The sequence below is a fragment of the Amblyomma mixtum genome, chromosome 2 (genome assembly GCF_055824585.1).
Source record: "Amblyomma mixtum isolate Tamu chromosome 2, ASM5582458v1, whole genome shotgun sequence".
Lineage (NCBI taxonomy): Eukaryota > Metazoa > Arthropoda > Arachnida > Ixodida > Ixodidae > Amblyomma > Amblyomma mixtum.
In genome coordinates this window covers 206,173,102-206,198,904 of record NC_143013.1, presented here as the reverse complement: position 1 = coordinate 206,198,904, position 25,803 = coordinate 206,173,102, and the positions used below count along the sequence as shown (strand labels likewise).

The 25,803-nt window shown below is 45.9% G+C and overlaps 2 protein-coding genes across 2 annotated transcripts in view; both read right to left on the bottom strand.

Annotated features, from left to right (window-relative positions):
* Positions 1-5,625: 5,625 nt before the first annotated feature.
* Positions 5,626-15,767, bottom strand: LOC149362343 (uncharacterized). The gene is made up of 3 exons (XM_089572992.1): positions 15,673-15,767; positions 13,463-13,640; positions 5,626-5,793 (listed from the first exon to the last, which is right to left on the bottom strand). The coding sequence occupies exons 1-3, from the start codon at positions 15,732-15,734 to the stop codon at positions 5,626-5,628; spliced, it is 408 nt and encodes a 135-aa protein (XP_089429118.1). The 5' UTR covers positions 15,735-15,767.
* Positions 15,768-20,909: 5,142 nt separating this feature from the next.
* LOC149362341 (2-Hydroxyacid oxidase 1-like) overlaps positions 20,910-25,803 on the bottom strand; it is a 37,313-nt gene continuing 32,419 nt past the window's right edge. The window contains exons 7-8 of the mRNA XM_089572991.1: positions 23,665-23,734; positions 20,910-21,023 (exon numbers count right to left, since the gene is read on the bottom strand). Of these exons, the coding sequence (XP_089429117.1) occupies positions 20,956-21,023; positions 23,665-23,734 (138 nt within the window). The 3' untranslated portion in view covers positions 20,910-20,955. The remainder of the gene's footprint in view (positions 21,024-23,664; positions 23,735-25,803) is intronic.

Genomic DNA, 25,803 nt, shown 5'->3' with positions numbered 1-25,803 from the left:
GACAAAGTGTGCAAGGAAGTGAAGACAAGTGCAAATAATTATAACTGTATATTAAAGGCAAATGTAAAGAAATGAGTGTGATGTGTCGTGTCATGCAAAGAGTAATGAAAGTCTAATGCTAAGGCTTTCCATACTGTGCGATGTCAGTTCACGCTGACGTCGCACCCAGGTGGTCCATCCAGGTGGTCGAAATTTCCAGAGCCCTTCACTACGGCGTCCCTCGCAGCCTGAGTCGTTTCGGGACGTTAAACCCCCATAAACCATAAACCAGGTTATGGCTTTCCTACGCATCGGCCCTCCGTACGCCAGTCTATCCTTTTCACTACGTCACACAAAATAGCATCAAAATCCTTGTGCTTATAATTTCGGCTAGTGATTGCCTTGTAAATTTCGGCTTCTGAAGAAAGGCTTCCAAAGCGAAATACTTTCCAATCACAGGGGAATTCTGTGCAGCGGTTCTGAATGTGGGCGGAGGTTCACTGCAGAGTTTTATCCGACCGTAGACTTTGTCATTGTAATAAATCATATTGAAAAGCGCAGTTTAATAGGACATCGCTTTTTGAAAGTTACCATGGGGAAAGACTACCTGACAGCCGGAATAGCCGTCCTCATATGCTTGGAGGTGGCGAGGTGTGGCCTCTATTTTTTTCTTTAAACCTAAACTCCGGTACACTTGCAGAAAAGAGCAATTCCGTACTTAGCACGCCAGATGCATTTCGCTATTCCCGGTTTCCGTTTCGTTTTGGCCTTTTCAATCAGCCTGAAACTCTTCAACGAATTATCAAGGCAGTAGTGGGCGGTCTGAAGCGGGAAATGCACGCGGAAAGCTCAAACAAATCGTTCTTTACGGCGACAGCCGTCAGTGGGACCCCACCCCGAGGGGGCGTGCAACTAAAGCGTGTCATAGTAGTTACCGTAGGTGATGAATCATTGTACACATCCGGAAGCCGAGCAAGCAATATGGACGGAGAGAACCGGAAGAAGATACAAAGGATAAAAAGAAGAGGGTGATGATTATGATGATGATGTCCTCAGGCTTAATGGCACATACCCACGGTGGGGGATTGGCCAGGGTGCATAGCGGATACAAACGCACTCATGTAAAGGGAATGTAGTATTTTGATAATTTTGGGACACAAAGCTAGAATTTGTACAAAACAAAGAAGAGGAACAAAAGGAAGATAAGCAGAAGAAGAAGAAAGGTGGAAAAAAATACAAAGAAGATGACGAAGAGAAAAGAGACAAGGAAACAAGAGACAATAGAAAAGATGAATCGAAAGAAAATGCAGACAACCCACGGCTTACGCCGAATGTTTTACCTGTGACGTAGCGAAGTATTTCCCGAATTTATTTTCCAGATTTATTAAGCCGTCGGCACTTAATCGATGAAGGCAAGGCTTGGCTTCTAATACCATGTTTCAGCAAAATTTAAAGCGTGCTGCGCCGTACCCAGTGCAAGCACGAGGCCCACTTCTCAGCGAAAATGACATTTCACGTAACGAATACAGTATCGCTCCTCTATTCCGCTCTCCTTTTCCTAATGACCATAAGATTGGCATAGTGTGTTTCGTGACACATTTTTTTTTTGTTTTCCTTATGCATAACTTAGCTTCCATAGCATGCACTGTTCCGTTCCTAGTTTGTTTTTTCTCTCGCCATATGTCACCAATGCCAAACTTATTTAGAAGTTGCCATGGCCACTCTCAATAATTATTCAGTGCCCTCCAACTTTGATAGTGCCGCTTTCATCGTTCTGCACATGAGCGCCGTTGGTTAGAGAATGCATGCTGTCTTGTTCTGCCTGCGCTTCGTATCCCAAAAGAGATTTTGCGCCGCATCTTTCATAAAAACCCGAACACTGCATAAGAAAGTAAACACCACGCTTTTTCGCATAACCATTGCTTATCAATTTTTTTTCATAATTCATCAGAAAAAGACCAACCCGCTGCTTATTTGGTCATGAACAGAACGATGTCTCTTCTAAAAATCGCAACGTCCACGCTGCGCCTCTTGACAAACTATTCAATCGACAGTTTGTAGACGCTTAACTTCCTGTGAATAACACAAATTCTTGTTTCTTTTCTGCTGCAAGCACTTTAAACCTTAGAATGAATGAAATAATGAGCGTCAAGCATTCCGTCGTCAAAGAGCATCGGGATGAACTTGGACGAACAAGAATTTGTGTAAATAAAATCAACTAGGCCTAACAAGCTTTCCAGAACATACAACTGCACAGGCGGCGGTTCAGCAGAAGCAATAATGTTCATCAAAAGAATACGTTCCACCATAAACTGCATGAAAACATAAGAATTATGCTAAAAATATTACAAAAACAGGCGCAGCAAACATCCAGGATGTAAAGGGCGTTTACCCTAAATTTTACACAATTTTTAAAAGCACGTTTTTTGTGTTAGAAGAGTGCTTTTTTCGGAACAGTATTGTAAACAGTGTAGTGCCTCGGAATTCAGCTAAGACGTGCTAGCTGGTTAACTAATATTAAATAGATAACTTTTTACTAATACTGTTAAGCTCCTTGATTACTGAAAGCGTCTAGCCGTCCGTATCAGTTTTTAGAATTTCGAAAATGCCGTTGCCGTCGGGGCTCTGGCCGAGAAATTTTGGCTATTTCGACGATTTACGAGCACTGTAGGGGTTGCTTTGCCTGCAAGCTTCTAGAAAGCGCATGTAGTTTGGCGCGATGTGGCCAAGATTTGTTCCAAAATTGTTGGTTTGGTTTGGTTTATGGGGTTTAACGTCCCAAAGCGACTGAGGCTATGAGAGACGCCGTAGTGGAGGGCTCCGGAAATTTCGACCACCTGGGGTTCTTTAACGTGCACTGACATCGCACAGTACACGGGCCTCTAGAATTTCTCCTCCAAAGAAATTCCAGCCGCCGCGGCCGGGATCGAACCCGCGTCTTTCGGGTCAGCAGCCGAGCACCATAACCGCTAAGCCACCGCGGCGGCTGTTCCAAAATTGTAAAATGAGATATGGAAAATACTTGCTGGATACTACAGGCCTCTCGATAATTAGGGAGCCTAACAATAATCGCGAAAAACTTAACCCTTTAATATTAGTTAACCAGCCTGCTAGTTCACACGTCTTACCTGTATTCTAATGTACTGCACCACTAACATTGCTATGCCAAAAAAAAAACGCTGTTCTAACTCAGAAACCCTATTTTTAAAAAACTGTCAAATCTGCACACGCCTCTCGATAATTAGGAACACTAACAGTAAGAGCGAAATAGACAACCTCGTAGTATTAGTCACCCAGCCTGCTAGTTAGCGCGTCTTAGCTAGTGCTAATGTACTTTACCGGTGACGATTTTATGCCATAAGAAGAAACGCTGCTCCTACTCATAAAGCCTATTTTTAAAAATTGCGTCATATTTTTAGTGAACCACCCCGAATACAAGCCAGGATCACTTGAAAAACACTACTTGCATCAGCCATGTGTAGAACACCCGAGCTTTGCGCACTAGAGCATGTAGATTTAAATTCATCTGCAGTCCATAGTCTTCCAGTTTAGTGCTCGTGCTCGGCTGGCTTGTAGGTCACTCTAGCTTTTGCCTGCGAAAGCATTGGCTTTAGAATTTAGAAGAAAGGCAGGACGCCTCTCGAGCGCTCTAGAAAACGGTCACGCAGACTCTACGTTAGCTCCGTTGGGCCAAAACGAAGCTGCTTATTTTTTGTGTGTGTGTTTCCTATCGGATATATTTGCACACACATTTTATAAATCCGCAATTTTTACTGCGTGCACAATATTTGTTTCTAAAAGTCTGCATGGTCTTGCTACTGAAGCACAGATCCAGAATTCTGCTCGTTTTGTTATTTATATTCACTTGGGTGACGGTGGAAATGTTTATGGCATTGTAAACAGAATTATGCATGCAGATAAGAAGAGTGTACACTTTTTCAGGGTTGAAATGAGTGATTATACACCTTCATGTGAGCAACTGCTCTTTGGACTCTGCATCGTCGCCGTCCAGATAGATTCAAAAGGTTGCCGTCCTGGTGCTAAGTAACGGAAAGCTCTCAATATGAAGACTGCCTCAAAATATACTTAAGGCCCTGCTCCTATTGGTGGGCCCTGACGACGATCAGGGCGTGTTCATGGCCGACCAATAGGAGCAGGGCATTGAGAGTGGTTTAAAACTCATCAGATTGAAAGCGTTTTAAAATTCAGCCTCTCCAAATGAAAAAGCTCGATATATTGGTGAAAAAAGAGGAGATACAACTGCAAAAAACTATTTAACATTACTTCTGCTCAACACATCTCGCCAGAATCCTATACTGTAATTTTTGGCGTCCTAACCCTCGACCTCGTTCAAGTTATTGTACCCCAAACTATTTTTCAACAGCTACTGCTTATGATCACATCAACTTCATCATCCTGCGAATGTTAACCTTCACGTTTATTCGACATTTTTAAACAAAAGATTTTTCGCAGCAGCAGGCTGTAGGCAGGCTGGCAAAACCAAACGCATATTCAACAAGAGAGATAATGTGTTCAAAAGGAATTTCCCGTCACATCCACTGTTACCTGAGTATCGAGAGAAAATATATTTCTCAGAAGGAGCACAGTTGTTGATATCAGAGGGCATTCATGCCTCACAGTAAAGATGTAGAACTTATGCAACAATCGTACATCCTTGCAATTACACTCGTGACTGCTTTTAAAACTGCCACATACTATTCGCTCATATTTGCAATATGCCTAAATAGTTACATCCTAAAAACCTCGTCGCTATACTGATCCATAATTTCTCTTGAATGCCTCACCACCACGTTGCTTAAAACCTGTACTAACAGACAGTAAATTTTAAATTAAAGTTGTTGAACCCATATCTTGTGAACTTTGAGAAAGCGCATAATTCTGTATTTACAACAGAATTCATCCTTATTGTCTATTTATTATTCGGCCCTTCTCTACCTTTTTGTGACAATCATGTACTCTTATATTGTCATATATTATTGGCAGGTTGATTTAAGGACCTTAATGTCTCAAAGGGGGGTTTAAGGCACGCCAAAGTGCCTTGCACACCTGTTTGCATTGAAAACCATTCGTTTGAGCCAAATATATTGGCATTCAGTACGGAACCTTTGCAAGTGGCATTTTCGTGGTGTCGGACAAAAAAACGTTACGCTACTGAGAGGGACGCGCGTTTCCAATAGCGTACGCTGACAAGTTCGAAAAAACGCGTGGTACACGCGCTGTGGTTATCGCTTGAGCGAGAGAACTAGATAACACTTGGCATTACATTTTTTCCGTCCAAAATGATCTGCTATCTCAACATTTCTACGCAGAGTTCGGCATATTCATCTCGCTAACTCAGTAACTGGATTTCTCTTCTACACCTCACCGAAAGTGCGTCGCCCAAGCTGATGTCCCCGTTCGACTTTGCTAGCATTATATCGTCGCATGTACTTTGATGAGGCTGGAGTCCATCGCTTAAAAACTGTCTTTATCTACATATAAGATTGGCACATATTTGTCAAGCCAAACATTCCATGTCAGAATACTCGCTCTCGTATTTCAGAACCTGCAAGAAACAAAGCCTCCGGCCTGCACTTGAAGATTTCCAGTGATAACAAAATTGCGGAGGTCTCGTCTGATGAGACTTCACTCGTTGACCATCTCTGAGACGTTCTGCGTCGAAGACGAGCGAACCATGATGCCGACGGATCTTTGGCTTCGGTTCCGAAGGTCATCGTAGTAGCTCCTGGCTTCCGAGATAGGTGTGGGGCTTTCGCTTCCGACAGATGTGTTTTTTCTTGTCGGTTCTGACTCCTGCATCATCCAAAGCGAAGAAGTGATTCAGGTATAGAACGTAAAGAATTTTAGTCTGCTTAAGGCCCCAATTTTACAACCTGTTTTTACCGTTATATATAGCTTTTAAAGGTAATAAGCATCGTTATGAGCTTTGGTGCTGCTTGTGGAAGCCATTGTTCATTTCATTGTATTTTCGTATTCCAGACAAATATTATGACATGATATTAATCCTCTGATGATGCTCCTATAGCAAGAACGGAGCACATCACTCACTCGGAGAAACGCTCAATCGAGCATGAAAGGCCGCGTTGGTGCTCGTGCATTTGTGAAGGACGAGGAGGAAAAAACTTTATTCAAGGCAAGCACTAAACCTCTCCGAGTTACACAGAGGAATACTGTAGCGAATATTTCCTTTGCGAAATCGAAATTTCGACATTGAAAAGTAGCGCGTACTCGCGTGGAGCGCCCAGAGTAAACGGGAACTGTATCTCTCCCGAAGAAAGAACGAGTATGTTATGGCACAGTATGGCATGGTATGGTATGGTACGCTTTGTGGTTTAAGGGAGTTTAACATCCAAAAACACTCGGGCTATGAGGCACGCCGCAGTGAACGGCTCCGTAAATTTCGAACACCTGGGTTATTTAACGTGCACTGCAATTGCAGAGTACACGGGCCTCTAGAATTTCGCTTCCATCGAAATTCAGCCGCCGCGGCCGGGATGGAACCCGCGTCTTTAGGGTCAGTAGCCGAACACTATAACCACTGAGCCACTGCTGTGGCCCATGGTATGGTATGGTATGGTATGGTATGGTATGGTATGGTATGGTATGGTATGGCACGGTACGGTACGGTACGGTACGGTATGGTATTGTATGGTATGGTATGTTACGGTATGGTATGGTATGGTATGGTATGGTACGGTATGGTACGGCACGGTACGGTACGGTACGGTACGGTATGGTATTGTATGGTATGGTATGGTATGGTATGGTATGGTATGGTATGGTATGGTATGGTATGGTATGGTATGGTATGGTATGGTATTGTGACACAGTGGTGACTATAATCCGGACAGAAGGAAGGCAGCGAAAATAGTGTCTAAACAAAATTATTTGGGCTGACGCACCCTAAATGGACTCAATCACTTGGCGGCGGCGTAGCGACAAGCGTGCTAGGCAGTCGTCGAACATAATGAAAACCGCTCTAGGCAGTGCTCAATTTAAAGCTGATAGCGAACTTTCGAGATCAAGCGTGCAAAATTACTATTCTCGAAAAACGTAGAATCGGCTCCGCCTGGATCCGATAAATTGAGATAAATCTGGTGGCGACTTGCACCACAAACAAAGCGATAAAGTGGCGCATGGCAGCAGCTTTGAAGAATGAACAAACACTGCAGAGATTCGCGGCATTACTCCCTTCTCAAAGAAGGATCGATCCGATGCTTTAACACAAACAAGGCGACTAGAATCAATTTAACCCGCCGCGTTGGCTCAGTGGTTGAGGCGCTCGTCAACCGACCAGGAGTACGCGAGTTTCAATCCGACCGCGGCGGCCACGTTTCGATGGAGGCGGAACGCAAAAGGCGCCCGAGTGCTGTGCGTTGTCATTGCACGTTAAAGATCCCCAGGCGGTCGAAATTATTCCGGAGACCTCCACTACGACACCTATTTCTTCTTTCACTCCCTCCTTCATCCCCTCCCTCACGGCGCGATTCGAGTGTCCATCGAGGTATGTGAGACAGTTACTGCGTCATTTCCTTTCCTAAAAAAAACAATTTTCAACCAATTCTTATAGAAATAAATAAAGCGGATACCGCAAAATTGAACACCGAATGTGGAAACACAGCTTCCTTTAGCGCGCATAATAGGGCTTTAGACGGACGACATGGACAACATCTGGTCGTACGCGGCGTCGCTGGGATGAAGTCATTTCGTCAGGCACGACTTCATAGTCAAATCCATACAGCCGACTAAGCACCTTGTGCGGGCCGAAATAGCGGCTCAAAAACATTTCACTCAATCCGCGGCGACGAATGGGCGTCCAAGTCCAGACTCTGTCTCCAGGCTTATACTCCGCGTTGCGTCTTCTCATGTAGCGTCTGGCGTTGGTCCGCTGCAGGTCTTTTATCCGTAACCTTGCAAGTCTTCGGAATGCTTCTGCCCGTTGAAAGTAGGCGGCGACGTCAACGTTACCTTCATCGGTGACGCTGGAAAGCATGGCGTCTACCGTGGTGGTGGCTTCGCTGCCATAGACGAGACTAAAAGGCGCCATCTGGGTGGTCTCCTGCACTGCGGTGTTGTAGGCGAAGACGATGTAAGGCAGGATGACGTGTTGAAAAATTTCCAGCGCACACGAGACAGGGACGAAGAAGAGGACACCACTAGCGCTGACTAGCAGCTAAGCGCATATTCGCAAGCGCAGAAAATATATGCTCAAAAGAAAAAACACAAAAACGCCAAAACTTGTGCAATCACGAAGGCGCATCCAGATATGAAAATTCCCGTTCATTCAGGACAACAGATGGGTCGCTAACACATATAGGCTGGTTTTTGTGGATATGATAGGCTTCTGATACCTCTCTTGTAAATTGATTAGAATGCCTAAACAAAACAGTTGTTTTAGCTAGTAAAGGCTTACAGCCCCTGCATTTCATACAGTGACAGACAGAAAGACAGACAGATTTATTTGACATCATGTGTACACAATGTCGGGAACAAGGGCAAAAAGCCGGAAAAAGCGCGGCTTGACAGGGCCCATGTTCCCTATTAATAAATGCTACATATGTCATGAATTCTGGTAACAAACACATGGCAAGATTCGAAGAAGGCGGTTTTCCCAACGACAAGTTGTGCTCTTGTAAGCGAACATTCATGCAACGGCCAGTTTGGCCGACATAACTGGGCCCACAAGACAGCGGAATCTGGTACACTACACCTTTTTCGCATTTGATGTACCGGTTTACATGATTCACATTGCACTTTCCGCTTATCACGAACAGCGCAACCAGAGCGCTTGTCAACCCTTGCACAAATACTCCCAACATTTTTAGGGGCTGAAAAAATTACGTCCACATTATATCTCTTGCCAACATTTTTTAGTTGAAGTGAAAAGCGGTGAACATAAGGAAGAACCGCTACCTTCTTTTTCTTCCCTTCATCAGCACTCCTAGGTGATGGCCTGTTGGCATCCTTAATTCTTTTTAACACCTTACTGCAGGCAAGGGTCAAGACATTGTCTGGAAAACCAGACAATCTTAATCTATTTACTTGCTCAGAAAAACTATCATTCAAAGAGTGAGTGCATAAGTTTAGATGTTTTTGTGTTTTTTTTCTTTTGAGCATATGTTTTCTGCGTTTGCGAATAAACGTTTAGCTGCGAGTCAGCGCTTGTGGTGTCTCTTCTTCGTCCCTGTCCTGTGTGCGCTGGAAATTTTTCAACATGCTTTACCAACTCGCTCGAATGCCAGTCTTACTAAAGGATGACGTCCCCGCGGTCTTCTGTTCGGCATCGACATGCATGGTGAGCATGTCGGTGATAGTTTTGTTTAGGCGCCCGGTCAGTCCGTTGCCCTGCGGATGGTATACAGTTGTCCTCCGGTGGCTGCTTTGGCTGTAACGCAGGATGGCTTGCGTCAGTTCCGCCATTAATGTTGTTCCTCTGTCCGTGATGAGTGCATCGGAGGCGCCCTGTCGCAGAAGAATGCCCTCCATGAAAGCGTGCTGGTATTCTTCGATGAATTTAGTCAGCTGTACTTCGGCTTGGCCACTGCGCACAATGTGCGATACCGATTCCTCTGTCTAGAAGCAATTGCATTTTCCCTCCATGATGGCTTCAGTGAGATTTTCTTCCATGGCGCCTACGGTGACGATGACGCTTGAGCGGGGTGAGACGTTCACTGTTCCTCCTGGACATTCAGGGCAAAGAGATGCTTCAGAGTTCTAACCTAAAGTATGGCCTTGTCCGTCGAAACCGTGATCAACTTGGATCGCAGGTCGATGATCGCCTGATGCTCGTTAAGGAAATCAATACCCAAGATCACTTCGCGGGAACATTGCCGTAGCACAACGAAGGTCGCAGGTTATGTATGTCTCTTGACAGTCACTCACGCTGTGCATCGTCCTGATGGCGTAATGAGCAATGAGTGTGCCCACTGCGGTGCGAATTCGTTGGCAAACCCGAGTGGTCGTGGCTTTCCTCAGCTGCGCAGCAAACGTTCCATTCATCACCGAGTAATCGGCTCCTGTGTCGACTAGAGCGGTAACTTTTCGGTCATCGATAACCACTTCTAAGTCGGATGTCTTGGCTCTTGTTGAGTTGCACATCATCCACGACGTCGAGTCAGGGTTTCGTTGTGTAAGTGAATCGTGGGTAGGGCGTGTCGTCGAAGCTTTCCCGTTGGCGGTGTGTTTTGAAGGCGATTCGCGTCGTGGTCGAGATTGTCATCGTATGCGGCGTCGGCGTTGCAGAGGCGTCGTCGTCAGTGGTATGGTTGTTGGAGGATCTTCGGTGTTTCGCTCGTGAGCAACCTCACATCAAGGGAGTGTTGTGTTTAGTTTCCCCTACGGAGGCTAAGAGACCTTCCTTGTACCGCGTCTGCGTAGCTGCGTCGTGCCGACGCAAAACAGCGAAGCTGACGGGCGATAATAAGACCGAAAAACGGTTCGACGCATACTCCTCTCGACGCAGGTGCTCGTCGATTTCTAGCGGACATTGGCCGAAACATGATTGCGGTGCGTCAACGGCAAATCCACAAAGACCGATACGTCGGAACGTGCAGTGACCAACGAAGAAAATCACCGGTCTCACCGCAATGGAAGTACAATGGCCGATTGTCGGAAGTCCTCCAGGCGTCGCATTTCCTGAGGCCTAAGCGTCGCTCGTTGGTTGGGCAGGCGGAGACAGGGAGGCGGCGTTCTGGAACAAGTGGTTCAGGTCGGAGAGGATGCGGGGGGTGTCTGGGGCTCTGTGGCCGTCGGGGCACCAAGTGCCTGTTGCACTTCATCCCGTACAACATTCATGAGAGTCGCTGCTTGCGGCTGTGGGGAGGATGGCAGCAGTGGTCGTAGCTCCTCGCGGATGATTTCGCGGATAACTTCCCCCAAGCTGTCGTTGGTGGTGGTCATCTTGTCCGGACGAATTGCAGAGACATAAGCAGGGCCGTTCTACTGCCGAGTCGGGATGTCGAATTTCTTCTCGATGGTGCACGCTTCTTGCATGAATTTCTCGATGGTTTTGGGCGGCTGTCGGACGAGGCTGGCAAAGAGTTTTTCTTTGAAGCCGCGGATGAACTACTGAACGTTCTTTTCCTCATTCATATCGGGAATGGCGCGGCGAAAGAGGCGCTTCATTTCTTCGACGTACCCGCGTACAGGCTGGTTCAGAAGCTGAATCCTGGACTCGAAGAGCCGTTCGGCTGTTACTTTCCTCACGACACTAGTGATTGTCTTGAAAAGTTCTCTTGAATAGCCCCCGTGCCGTTAGAGAAGAGCCGTGGTTTTTATACCACGTGCGTGTTGAGCCTTCCAGTAAGAAAAAGATTTTCCCTATTTTAGTCGAATCATCCCAACTGTTTAATAATGCCACGCGCTCAAATAGGTCCAACCAGTCATCGGGGTCTTAACCAGGAGAATCATTAAATGTTGGCGGCATCCACGGCTGCTGTAGGACAATCGTTGTCCACATCTGTGACGAAGCCGTAGTTGACGCTGAGGCTGGCTCGGGGAAATGGTGGCTCGCCCTCCAGTGCGAAGCGCAGAGAGCTGGTGTCACTACTTGAAGGGGATCTGCGGTACATGGACAGCTACACCGCACCTCCGTCAGAGTCTACGTAGCGGTGACTTCAATCTGTAGAGCAGCAAGACAGCTAAAATGGCGTTTAAACAAAACTCTTTATTTCGGCTGACTTGCGTCCACAATAGACTGCATCACTCGGCGGCGGCGTTGCAACAAGCGTGCTCGGCGGTCGTCGAATAGAATGCCCGCCGCTCCCGGCCGGGCTCAGTTTAACGCTCATAGCGAATTTTCGAGATAAAGCATGCAAAGTTACTGCAGCATTCTGGAACAACGTAGAATCGGCTTCGCCTGGATGCGATCAATCGAGATAAATCTGGTCGCGTCTTGCATTAGAAACGAAACGATAAAGCGGCGTGCCGGAAGCTCTGGGGAATGAACGAACACTACAGATTCACAGCAGTATGGTCTAGTGTGGTACGGTATGCAGAGTTTAACATTGCCTTGTTCCTCACAGGTTTCGATGTTCACAACTTTTCGATACACCTCACAGACAGTTTCGACAGCTGTGTGTGTTTGTGCGATTATTGTTTGCTGCGTCAGCGGCCGGCCACTAGTTTGTTGATAGCTGAGCCGTCGTGTCAAGTTGTTTGGACTTGCCGTAAGACAGCCCGCATTCAACTGACTGCTGTTGTCACATATGAATCGTCGCTCTATGGCTCCCGGCTCAATGAAGGTACCGCCAACAGAGATAAACCAGCGGGAAATGCGCTTTACTGTGCAAGGACCCACGTCTTGCAGATAGCCTTTGAAGTGTCCTGGAGTAGATGGATTGTCGCAGTCCCTGGAGGAAGTTCTTGCTTATTTCAAACTGTTCTACCATACCTGTTCCATTAAAAGTCTCTCAGCATATTGTCGCGCTCAACTCTGAGCAACAATATAGATGTATTTTATTTATACCTAAATGTAGTGTGTTGCCATTGGCGTTGTTGTATAAACATTTTTATCGTGTATTCTCTTCTTCTCGACCGCCGACCGCCGAGAATTGAACGGTTGCCTCCCGCCTTTTCGTTTGCTTTGGTGCTTAGGTGCAGGCTGCAAGTTTAGTACGAATTTTCTCATGGCTTTTCTCTAGTGTAGCTGAAACCTACATCCACAACGTCTACTCTCGGCGTTATATAGGGACATCCATCTTTATGATGCTGTTTAGCATTTTTTCTTGGATGCCATCAAGCTTTTCTTAAAAAGAAGAAATACAATCAGGAATATGAAGCGCGCAGCTCAGCACTATGCTTTAAGGAAAGTTAAGAATGCCCTTTACCTCACATAACACTCGCAAGCACCCAACACAGGAATTTGAACGAAACTCACCCATCACTATTTCTTTATCGGCTTTTGAGTACGAGAAAGAAATAGTTAGGGCCAAGTGCTTCAGTTTTGTGTACGTCTAAAGGTAAGTAGCCTTCTAGTTCATGAGAATTTCGAAAAAGTAAATAGTGTACAAGACTGTCCACTTCTGCGTTGAGTGAATAAGCGCTTGATAGTTTAAAGCATTGCCGAGCGTCATGTGAGTGAGAGGTCCTCAGTATTGCACACGTGCTAGAAGTGCAGGAAGTAGCTCCTCACTCTCTTCGGGACAGCTCATTGGTTCGCAAATATCGAGCCTGTGGTGCACTCATATATTACTTCATTACCATTTAACTCCGAATCAGCCGGGCGATCGGGATGACGCCTATCGAGGTGTCGTGCTCGAGACCCTGAAGAAGGCTAAAGGAGAAAGGGATAGCGCAGTAATGACAAACTCCGATTTCGCCTACATGACCGCAGCCCTCTCTCTTCAGCAGCACCGGGCTGACCTGGACCGTTTTGCCTTCACCACTTAAGTTTTCAGCCTTTATTTCTCCTCTCCTTTGGAGGTTTGGTGAACGAGAGGTAACGTAACGTTGAAGTACGTACGGGGTTCGTTCCAAAGACGGAGCACACGGCGGCTCCTATAAGCAGTGCGACCACGATGAAGGCTGCAATGGTTTTTCTTCCATTGAACCGGTGCTTCCAGCCGGAAAAGTAAGCCTCCAGGTCACCGTTTTCCTGGTAGTCACTAAGCGGGTTGTTCAGCCTCAGCACATACACGATGCTGCGGTACGGAAGAAAGAGCGCGTCAGCATAACTTCTGTGTGTGCCTCGCAAGCATTTTAAAAGAACAGAATTACTCTGTACATCACTCGAACAGTCGTCCTATTGTGTTCAAAGTCCCCAGCAGAACTCTTGGGACTCCGGGGCACACTTCGAAACTGCCATTTTTGAGAGCTTTGAAGCGCTAGTAGAATTGCGGATGGCCTACACTGCGGCCCTGCACCAACTTGAGGGGCATCTAAGGTTGCTCACTGGCTCTTTATGAAGTCAACAGCACCACACCATTTCCATTTCCGTTCACTCCATGCCACCATCATCATCGGCCAAGTTACGTCCAGTCCGAGACAAAGGAAACTCCCAATCATCGATCTTTCCTACCTTGCTAGTAGTAGTGGTGTAATGATTTATGGGGGTTTGACGTTTCAAAGCGACTCCGACTACGAAGGACGCCGTAGTGGAGGGCTCCAAAAATTTCGCCGACATTGGGTTCCTAAGCGTGCACTGACATCGAATAGTACACGGTCCACTGGAATCTCGCCTCTATCGAAATTCGATCGCCGCAGCCGGGGTCCAACCAACGTCTTTCGGGTCAGCAGCCGAGCGCCATCACCACTCCGCCACTTCGGTGGCTTTAGTAGTGGTCTAATATTACAAAAATACAAAAATGAAGGGGAAGATGTTGCCGACCGCGGCAATCGCCAACTGATATCTTAAGCGGCTGGCAGAAATATAGATACAGAGAAAGAATACTAAGAAGTACAGATAGGATGAATGACAATAGAAACAGGTGAGATATATATTCACAGTGCAGAAAAATATAAAAATTGAATAAGTTTGCGCTACTATGGCTCGAAAGTGTCAAGGCCCTGCCCGAAATACCGCCGCGCGCGAGGGGATCGAGAAAATGGCATTGTGAAACGAATGCTTCGAAGGATTCTTAAAAATTCACCCACTCAGCAATTAACCACAGAGCTTCCTGTACCCCTTCAAGGACGAAAGGTAATTTTGTTGAATGGGTTTCTACAACACTCCACTGCCTGCGTTCTTCAACCTGTGTTACGATTAATTCTAATAGCTCTGTTACACCTTTTCATTTTCACTCCCCAAAATCTAATTTCCTAAAGTTACCTTCGCGCCCATATGTATGGCTAGCTAATTGCTTTTTCGTAACAATCGACATATCTCTTTTAAGGTTAGAGAATCTTGTGTCGGACACACACAATCGGGCTCTGAGCCTTCGGCTTTCTTTCATGCTGGCTATACAGGAGACCGGGAAATCTGGATAAAAGCTTCTAGCTTGCGCAGCTCACGCCACGTACCACGTAGCGCTAAACAGTCAAGATCACTGCGGAAGCTTTGATTCCTCGGTGCATCACATTGATTTTCTTTGGTCGCCAGAAATGGTTGGTGTGAGCGCACGCAGCATATTATAGGGAATAGTCTAAACTGATAATCACAATGCTCGCGCAGGATCCCTCGGAAATCTCTATTTTTTTAGTTCCAAGTTTAAGATGCCTGATTATGTTCGCGATGTTTGCTGCTGGCAGCCAACAGATAGAGCTAAGTGCTGATGAAGGAATACTTTTAATGTCATGCCGCTACTACGGCTCCCCGCAAACCGCATAACACCTGATCAGCTAAGTGGTACATACACTTGTTTCGGCCTCTAACACGCAGGTCGCAAAGCGCGAAGCATCTCTATCTCTGTGCCCTAGCGAGGTGTCTCCGTTGAAAGCTAGATTTGGTTTATGGTGTTTAACGTCGCAAAGCGACTCAGGCTATGAGCGACGCCGTAGTGAAAGGCTCCGGAAATTTCGGCTACCTGGGGTTCTTTAACGTGCACTGACATCGCACAAAACATGGGCCCCTGGAATTTCGCCTTCGAACCCGCATCTTTCGGGTCAGGAGCCGAGTGCCATACCACTGAGCCACCGCGGCGGCCCATTGAAAGCTTCGTTACCATTTAGGCACGGCAACAATTTCCGCCAGAGCACTGTGTATCGAACTCAGAAAAGTACTTGTGCAGTGCCTACCTCTCGCTATTTGGAGACTTGCGCTCGTTGCGAAGCCAAGCGCGAACAAAATTCATTGCCATGATGACGGACTCCGGCTCAGGAGGAGACCTCTTCTTCCTTCTTCTCACGCGGGAATTCGTGGCCCTCGCGACGACTTACCGTCGAAGAAAATCAATAGAATTTCCTATGTGAAATAACCGCAATGGATTTTGTTACTGTCCCTTGTCTAGTAACCTCGAAAGATTATTTTCTTTTCTCGTTCCTCGAATACACGAATATGAGCAATGGTTGCGAGAATTAAACTCAAACTGTTTTGTTCTCTTGCTATTGTAGATGCGCAGGAAATTCGCTACGGTACAGAATACGGTAGGGTGCAGAATTGTCCCAACAATTCTAGAAGAAAGCAATTTTTAGCGCGAAACAGCTTATGAACGTAATTTTTATATTGTGTAAGATTTCAGTATAACAACAGATATATCCGCACATCATCACATGGCAGTCTTGCATTTTTTTTTGTTAACGTGTTTCCTCTAGTTAAAACCGTTTTTCATTGGTTTTCTGTGACAGCCTTAACTGCTAGATACGATCAATGGAAACAAGTAAAATTAAAAATCTTGTTACATATCAGAAATATCGACCATTGCCTTCAATGTTTCCATAACAGTATCTAATAATTTTGCAATATTCAAAATATTTTTCCGAGAATGTTGGATATGCGCAACCATCGAATATTCTATATACCATGGGACTCCTGGACGACTCGGATGAGTCATTATCGGTGTTCCGCTCTTTAAGTTCGCCTAATTTCTTTTTCTTTAGCTTTCATCGCGCATAAAAGCTTATTGTCTACTTCCGAAAAATATGCCCTAAGATGTTAACTACGCTATCGATTTTTAGTTTCCATGCGCTCTGACACCAGCACGAAACTATGCCAGTGATACTGTTTCGATCAAGCGTGCTACTAAAAAATCGTTCAAAAGACTAATATGACGGGGCCGCGCGATTCCTCCTTGTGTTGTCCTCAAGGGATATTGTTGTCCTCAAGGGCATTGGCCAAGACACAGGCGGCGACTGATAAATGCTGAAAAGCGTGCGACGCCCTGACTGAAACGGACCAGGAGCTTCAGAAGAACTTCGTTCTTCTCATGTCGGTGCAAAACTCTCATAAGTAACTGTTGTTGTTGCAACTTCACCGCACCCTCGCAGCTCGCACCCGAGTACTGGCCGCGCAGCTGTATTAGCCGCTCCCTTGCACTGCAGCGCATAACTACTTTTACCAGATCTTCTCTGAGGAGCAGAAAGAGAACATGCGGCCCTTTCTGCGTCTGGAAATTTGTTTCTTCCGCGCTTTCCACGAACCTGTTTGTTGTATTCATGTGCATGACGTCACGGGTGCTATTTTGCACTGCAGCGCAAAGTTTCAAAGGTGAAAACCGGAGAAGGTGGCGACAAAACGATAAGATATGCCGATGAGATATGCCTTAGCCGTGCAACGGACACCACAAAATGCATTCACTGTGAATTCTGTACATTGCCCCTATACCGAAGCCACTGTGGCAGCCCGCTCGCACGCACGCATCCACAGGCGCCCACAACCAAGCCCCCGTCGCGTCGGCGTCGTGACCACATTTGCTGAACCCAATGGGCCTTCTCTCTACCCCTCCAACTTTCTCTTTCAAATCCTGTCTACAAACCAAATCGCCGACCTACACCTCCACGACGTAGTCGCTTCAGCTACCGACAGCTTTCGCTGCAAAGTTGCCTGGTTGGTACCGGCTACCAGATTCACCTATAGATGGCGGTAAAGGCGCTCCGAGGGTGTCATAGGCAGCTGGCGGCAAAGTACATGGCGGCGATTTGTTTCCATGTTTACCGACGGTTTTTCGCGGAAGAAAACAAGTTATCGTAATTAATAATACGATGTTTAAAAGCCTGCTAATCTGCAGCGAGACGTCACGTAATAGGCGTGTTAGATGGGCTCGTGCGATGCTAACGCAATCTCAGAGGCCATATTTTTTGTTCATTTTAACGCGTGGTTTCGCACCCGTTTCCTTTATACTGTGCTCACAGGATTGACATTTTCGTTGCGCTACACTTGCTTAATGATGCTTTCGTTTTCGGTTCACTTTTTTGTGGTTCGGATGCCACTGGTTCTCTCCATCTAAGCGATTAGGTCACATTTGTTAACATGGGGGCACAGCATTCGAATGACGGGACTAAGAAAGAGACAAACACAGCACTGTGCTTGTCTCATTCTTAGTCTCATCCTTCGTGCGCTGTGCCTTCAGATTGATCCATGTATCGACTAACCCAGACAAATACCTTACAGCAATACATTTGTTAATAATTTCGCATTTTCTTCCATTATTTTTAATCATCTGGTGCGCAGCCTACCAATTCATCAGTGTGAAGACGGCAGATGGCGCACGAATAAGTCAGGCTTGCATGGAGATTGGTCAGTATATAAAACTCTGTTTAGCACTGTAGCCCCGTAATAGAGAATTCAGTCTTATGCACACTGAACTCTTGATTTGGAAATATTTGGAAAGCATGTACTTGAACTAAAACCTTCCATAATGATGGACTGTCCCGATACATGAATTGTCTTCCTTTTGACGGATCTATCAACATCCGTTACTTCTGCACCCCGCCACGCAAGTTAGGAATCGAGGTAATTAAGAGCATCAAATATTCAGTTTTACGATGCCCCGAATTCACACAGTAATGTATCACATATGCTCCTCACATTCTTCTCCTTACTTTCGGCTGTTAGAGACAATGGGATTGCTGGGCAGAGAACACTTAGCGTAACGGCAAGAAATGGGGACTGATGATGGCATACATCTGTCTATTTTGACCGCGTAAGATTTTAGGTGACACCTAGGTGAAGAGCCTGAACGTTTTTACAGCTCGTTCATCTAAAGAGTGGTGGCTGGTACGGTGTGAAGGATGTGCACTATATTGCAAATTTAACCGCAAAAAAAATATGTCAGCGCTTTTGATGTACCTTCCGAAAGCGGTTCCCGTTACGAGAGGGAAGTTTGTAAGTAGATTCATCATGCATGCGGATGGGAGTTAAGACTGCAGTCCGCTTTTCAACAACCTTCAGGCTGCCCCATGGGTTCGTATCTGTCGAAAATTTGTTTTGTCACTGCGCCCAAGGTAATCGGATTTTCGAAATTCTTCTGATACAGCTGTTGCTACCAGGATGCCACAAACATCTAATTGCAGCGAGACGTTTAATTGTCTGTTATAAAATTAACTATTGCATATTAGTTAACCAGCTTACCGGTTAACATTATTAACCAATTTTGTGATGTACCCCATCCTCGTGTTACCACTCCCCAGTCTCGATATCGCAAAAAGACTGTTTTTAAAAATTCTGGTTCACCTTCTCTTACACTACCGGCACAGGTTAGATCATGTGCCAGTATTCGTTATGTTTTCCTTATGTTCGCCATAAGTGCTCATCTTTATAACGCATATGCAGTCAGCAGTAATGCAGGCATTGCGGAATCAGGGTGCAGAAGAGTCTTATGAGTAAATACTTGAGGGTATCAATAACGACTACGCAGCTACCATATTACTTCATAAAGTCAGCAATAAAATTAAGAGAATTAAGAGAACGCTCGTATTATCTTAATTCATAAGAAACGAGACGTCAAGGACTAAAAAAATACAGACCAATCAGCGTACTGTCTGTTGCCTACAAAGTATTTACTGAGGTAATTGCAAACAGAATCAGGACAACCTTAGACTTAAATCAGCCGAATGATCAGGCAGGCTTTCCTAAAGGCACTCGAAAATAGCCCACATTCACACTATCAATCAGGTGATAGAGAAATGCGAAGAATATAACCGACCCCTATATAGCCTTCATTAATTACGAGAAAGCAATTGACTCAGTGGAAACCTCACCTATCAAACAGGCATTGCGGAAACATGGTGTAGAAGAGTGTTATGTGAAAATATTGGAAGATATATATAACGACTGCATAGCTACCATAGTCCTCCATAAGGTCATCAATAAAATTTCAATAACGAAGGGTGTCAGGCAGGGAGACAAAATCTCTCCAATGCTCTTCACAGTGTGTTTCAGGAGGTGTTCCGAGGCCTGGATAGGGAACAGTTGGTGGTAAAAGTTAAGTAATTTGATATTCGCTGATGATGTTGCCTTGTTACGTCACTCAGGAGATGAGCTGCAAAGCATGATTCATCAGTTGGAAAGGCAGAGCAGGACAATACGTCTTGCAATCAATATGCAGAATACAACAGTAATGTTAAACAGTCTCGCAAGGCAACAGCAGTTCACAGTTGGTAGCGAGGTGCTGGAAGTGGTAAGAGACACATGTACGTAAGGCAGGTAATGGTCATTGATCCACATCATGAAGGGGAAATAACTAGATCAATAAGAATGGAGTGGAGCGCATTTGGCAGGTACTCTAAGATCATGAATTGCAGTTTAGCAAGATCCCTCAAGAGAAAACTATAAAGCAGCTGTATCTTACCGATGCTCACCTTCGGGGCAGAAGCGTGGACGCTAAGGAAAAGGGTTCAGCTTATGCTAAGGAGCAGCGAGCTATGGAAGGAAAAATAATAGGTATAACGTTCAGAGGCCACAAGAGGGCAGAGTGAATAAGGAAACAAACGCGGAATAACAGCATCCTAGTCGGAATTAAGAGGAAGAAATGGGACTGGGTAGGGCGTGTAATGCGAAGGCAATATAACCACTGGTCCTTAAGGGTAACAGAGTGGATTCCAAGAAAAGGCAGGGGTAGCACGGGGCGCCAGAATTTTAGGTGGGCGGATGAGATTAAGTTTGCGGCGATACGGTGGCTGCAGCTGTCAAAGGACAGGGTTAATAGGAGAGGCCTTTGCCCTGCAGCGGGCGTAGTCGGGCTGGTGATGATGATGATGATGATGATGATAATGGAGGGTGTCGTGGGTAGAAGCTGCAAAACAGCTTAACCAGAGGCCCCGGTCCCCTCGGCAGGGCTATTCAGGTGACGCCATAATTACAGCATATTTCTTTGAAAACAGAATGCAAAAATGCGTTGTTCATAACAGTACGTGACAGATACTGCACCGCAAAGGCGGCAGCGCCGGTTAGGTTGCATTAGCAGTTACCCATCATGTATCTTCGGAATGAAGGCATACAAGCGGAGCAGTATGACATGTGGTGGTCACAGCATGCACGCGGTTTTCCTCTTAACTGTGCGCTAGAAAACGACAAAGAATCACTTTGTAGGCAGTAGTATGCATTAAGGCTTTATTCATCAAAGCTCGGAAGGATAGAATGTGTCACAACTTGGCGAAGTGCTCCTCTCGAACCACCAGGTCTGGCCTGAGCTCCTTCAGTGAGCGGCATCCTGCAAGTGTGCAAAGAACAGAAAGGATTGCCAGGTTAGCGGCGCTTTCTGTTTTAGAGTTACTCGTGCCAAGAACAATCTGCAAGAACTAAACAATATCTCATTTTATTTTCATGGGCGAAGCTGGCCGCCTACATGGTCACGAGAGTAACTGCAAAACATGCAGTGCTCCACTCATACCCACGTCAGTGGGGATACTATTTTGTATTTCATAAAAAATGCTTCATCAAGTTTTGCATTACGACCGCAACATCAACGTGGACAGGGCCCTTTTTTTTAGTCGCAGTGCACATGTCAAACCTTTGAAATATTGGTGCGGCTGTGCCTCTCACTATCCTGATTCTGCGCCTACAGCTGGAAGATGGAATTTGCTTTGTGGTATTCTCTTGTGCCAATTCAAATGTTTCTACAGATACTAGGTATTTCTTTCTTATCTCTGTTTTATTATTTTGTTGTATTTCTCTCGCCTATGTAAAAAAAATCGCTTGAAAGCGTTCATGCTCTAATTAGGGCCTGAGGAGCGCCTGTCGTTGAACATACTTACCAGTGAAATGAAAGCCTAGCACCTGAATGGCTCAGCTACTGACGTAACTAACCAAGTCTTCAGACAAATTTGCTGCGCATCGAACTTAAAGATCTGGAACTTTACATACAACTCATTTCGACTACGACGCGACCCTTTTGGTCTCTTGCAGTTGATTGCCTGTATGTGTCTCCAATCTCCCTTCATCAGTCAGACAGAGCAGCGAATTTTTACAAGCAAGTTGTTGAGGTGAAGCATAGTGCGAAGTGGGAGAGCCAGCGCTCGTGGAGGAACTCGGAAATTTACCATTGATCAACGCCAGAAATAAAAAGAGAACATAATAATCTGCGACATTCATCTGTTCTTTCCTCGGCTTCGGTGATTCTTGGCTCCCTTCATCTGTGTAGGGTAGCCTACTGGGCATCGCCTGATTAACCTCCCTGCCTTTCCGTTCATTTTTCTCTCTCTCTGTTCATTCCTGTGTATATGCGACGGAAATCCACAGTCGCCGAAACGAAGAGGCATAAGGGAATGTTTCGATTTCTTTCATTATAGGTGTTGGTGAATGTAAACGTGACGCAGTAATTATTCCATGGATGAAATCTAATTGAATAGAAAGATTGAGAAAAATAACCCCCTGCCGCCGGTGGGATCCGAACTCCGAAACACCGTATTTCGCACCCAGTGTGCGTGCGTGCGTGCGTTCGGGTGTGCGTGCGTTCGAGTGTGCGTGCGTTCGAGTGTGCGTGCGTTCGAGTGTGCGTGCGTTCGAGTGTGCGTGCGTTCGAGCGTGCGTGCGTGCGTGTGTGTGCGCGTGCGTGTGTGTGTGCGCGCGCGTTTGCCTTATTATACCTCTGTTTTTCAAACGCCAAATTTCCTCCCGAATTTCACAGTGCATGCGTTTCTTATACCTTAATTCACAATTCATGTCCCTTTCTACCCAGCGGTAACATATGTGGCCAAAGAACAAAACAGCAACGCGACTTTCTAAATCTTTCAGATGCGAGGTTCCCAAACTAGAATAAAATATTAGCGCCACATGGATGTTTCATAAAAGCCTAGCAGCCTCAGTCAGCAGAAGAGAAAAACAGAATTCCCCATAAGCCATAGCACGATGTACAGAGGGCAAAACATATGCCTAGAACGACCGAACTGTGCGTTCCGCAATTCCCAAAGCCACTGCGACTAGGAAAGCAAGAAATGGAGATTAAATCTTATGAGTTAAGCTGCACACGCTTGCTTCCAGACCATTTTTAACCAAAGTCTATTGCCAGATATCGCGTCGACAGACCGAAACACGCCCATATTGTGTTCTAGGCAAACGTTTTGCCCTCTTGCCCTCTGTACGTGCCTGCCTCTTTTAGTTAGCTTTCCTAATCTGCTATTCATTCGTTAATTTTATCTCTATTATAGCAAGAGCAATAGATTCCCTCGCCGTATCCAAATTTTGCTGTAATATGTGCTGTGAAAGTTTTTTAGTCGAGAGATTATCAGGGCACCTACGTACTCCGCCGTCAGGACTGTGAGCTTACCGTTGCACCTGAGGTCGGCACGTCGTTCGCTAACAAAAACTGCGGGAACGGTTCGGAAATTAAGCTTGGTCAGTTCAAACACGTGACCGTCCTCGGTCTCATGAGGGCAGAAGGCGCCACAGACGATAGAGGCCAGGCGAATCTCCGCTATTACTGTGTCCAGCAGAACGTCGGGCATTTCTGATTATATAAGATACAATGGTGTGAACCGCATTCCAGTGAAAGTGCCTCAAAAGAAGGCTGCCCGTTTCAAGATATCAGTATGCAACCATCAAAAAGGCTTCAATGCGAGAAATGCAGAATGCACATTTCAATTGATGAAGATGGGGCGGAAAATTGCTTCGACCAGTACTATAAGGAGTAACTCTGAATTAAAGCGTACACATACCTGCAGACATACTTTTTCAGATAAAGAAAGTCGGGCTACGCTAGGTTCTTGTACTCGTGCTTTCGTTTTAATCAGAAAACTGCTTATAAATAGTAAAAATTTCATTCGTGCAAGCAGACGCAGCATTGTAAACAAAGGGATACGATCGAATGCCAGATGGGAAGCAAAGGTTTTTTTCGTCGCGTCTTCTCAACTCACCCAGCAGGCCCATGGCGCGGTCCAACTCCGAGCGAAGAATGGCCAGCACGTGGTCCACACCTTCCTTGCCCTGTATTTAAATGCAAAGCAATTGATCCACTGATATTCAAGTCCCAGCGACAGGCTTATTGATAAACGCTGAGTACACCAAATTTATGTACCATGTAGTGACAGCAAACGTCTCTATGAATAGTGCAATGAACATATTCGTGGGCAACTGGTGGGCTATATATACCTTTGTGAAACTGCATTCAAGTAATTTATTTTATCTCTTTATTTAGGCATATTGCAGGCCTTTTGATGCATGAGGTCTGATGCAGGAGGTCTGCTGCAGGAGGTCTGATGGGCGACGGCCATAGGGCTGCCCTTTGCCGCAAGTGTGAAGTGAAGAAGGGAAAAAGAAAAATGATAGTGTAGCTATCTTTTCCACAGCACTCGAGTGCTGAAATGGCTTGTTAAACAGACATGCAGAGAGATATTTGAAGCATATTATATTGAGAAAGCCAGGGACAAGTGCATGAGCACCCCGTAAAAAGCACTCAAATTAAAAGGTTGGCTAACCTAGGAAGAAGTAGACCCTTAGCGTCTTGTGATTTTTCATGTTTTCGGCATTGCTGATAATTCTGAGGAGAAGGGAAAATTTCAACAGGCGAGTTTCTCTAGTATGCGCTAGTGCGAATTGTGATTCTTTTCGTTACATGTGCAATAAATTTCAGTTGATGTATAATTTGTGCATCGTCGGTAGCTTTTCAGTGTCCGTTGTGTTTTTTTTTCGCGCTAATTACATTGTCCCGGCCACTCACTGCAGGGCGTTTCTGGGCCCTATCAGGAGTGGTTAAAAAAGTGTTCGATTGTGCATATCGTATTGAGCATATAACAATATCACCGACCTTCGCAGTTCTAAAATATAGAACGAATAGAAATTCAGGAAGCCCAATGTCTCGAAGTGTTATTTAAAACTTTTTGTCGCATTTCTGTATTCGACTAGAAAAAAATCATCCATGCCTTTCATTAACTTCCATGAAAGAGAAAATCTGATATCTTAAGTGGCAGCTCTTGTTCCGTCACTACTAACGTTAGCAGGCCGAATGCATTATTGCTTTGTGGTTCTCGCTGTTCATAGCCTGGATACGATCAGAAAGCTGCCCACCACAATCTCAGCGTATTACAATATCCACAGTTTCGTTTGAATCGGGACTAAAAAGTGAAATTAACAGCACAACCGTATTTGGCTAATGCTAAGTGCAACGAGAATGAAAATAATTTCCCGTGTTTATAATCATACAAAGTACCTAAGCCTAGATATTGGTTGCAAGTAAGGCATCCTTTCGCATTCTCGTCTCGCCATCTCGTCACCACTGCTAGCTAGTCGAAATTGGTGTCGGGACGCTCGCTACGATTATTTTGCCGTCTCCGACGCGTAGCCCTTGTCACAAGTCTACACCCCTCAGTGTTTGCTCCTAAGCCTAGCAGTGGACCTTTTCTAGCATCCGTGGAGGTCATGGTGTCAAGTTTAAGTGCTGTTCCTTGAACCGCAGCATCACATTCGGTGGTTCTCATGCGAGACTCCGTCGAAGCTCCCTGCTCTTGTCAAGAGTGCTGTGAACCTTCAGTCAGCTGTGTAGAAGAAGGACTTCGGGGACGGCGTCGAGGTCGGCGTTGGAGCGGGGCGACCAAGACCAACACGATCTGCGCGATGGCAATCCCACAACCGCTTCTTCTTTATCGGCGTCCAGCGAAGGGGTCCATCTTCTTCTTCACAATGCCCCCCAGAGAAAAAGGAGCCATCCTGGCGACTTAAGGGGACGAAGATACGATGGGGTCGTAGAACGGCTTAAGGCGCTGCACATGTACAGTTTCACGGCCACGGCGCCGAAGATCAGAAGGTGGTGTAAGAGGCTCAACAATGTAATTGACTGGCGAAGTGCGCTCGACGACACGGTAGGGCCCATGGTACTTGGAGAGCAGTTTTGTTGAGAGGCCGGGACTGCTGGATGGAACCCATAGCCACACGAGCGAGCCGGGCTCGAAGTGTAGTGCATTCTTCTGAGTGGTGTCATGATGTTTTTGGCGCCATTGAGAGTCGGTCGTGAACGATCGGGCAATCTGGCGGCATTCTTCGGCGTGCCGTGCAGCTTC

What these genes read in the sequence shown, in the direction of transcription:
- LOC149362343 (XM_089572992.1), bottom strand. Translation starts at nt 15,734, where the DNA reads ATGGCAATGAATTTTGTTCGCGCTTGGCTTCGCAACGAGCGCAAGTCT. An exon ending in AAGTCTCCAAATAGCGAGAG is followed by an intron (nt 13,641 to 15,672) that starts GTAGGCACTGCA and finishes TCCGTACCGCAG; the next exon opens with CATCGTGTATGTGCTGAGGC. An exon ending in CCGTCTTTGGAACGAACCCC is followed by an intron (nt 5,794 to 13,462) that starts GTACGTACTTCA and finishes TGGATGATGCAG; the next exon opens with GAGTCAGAACCGACAAGAAA.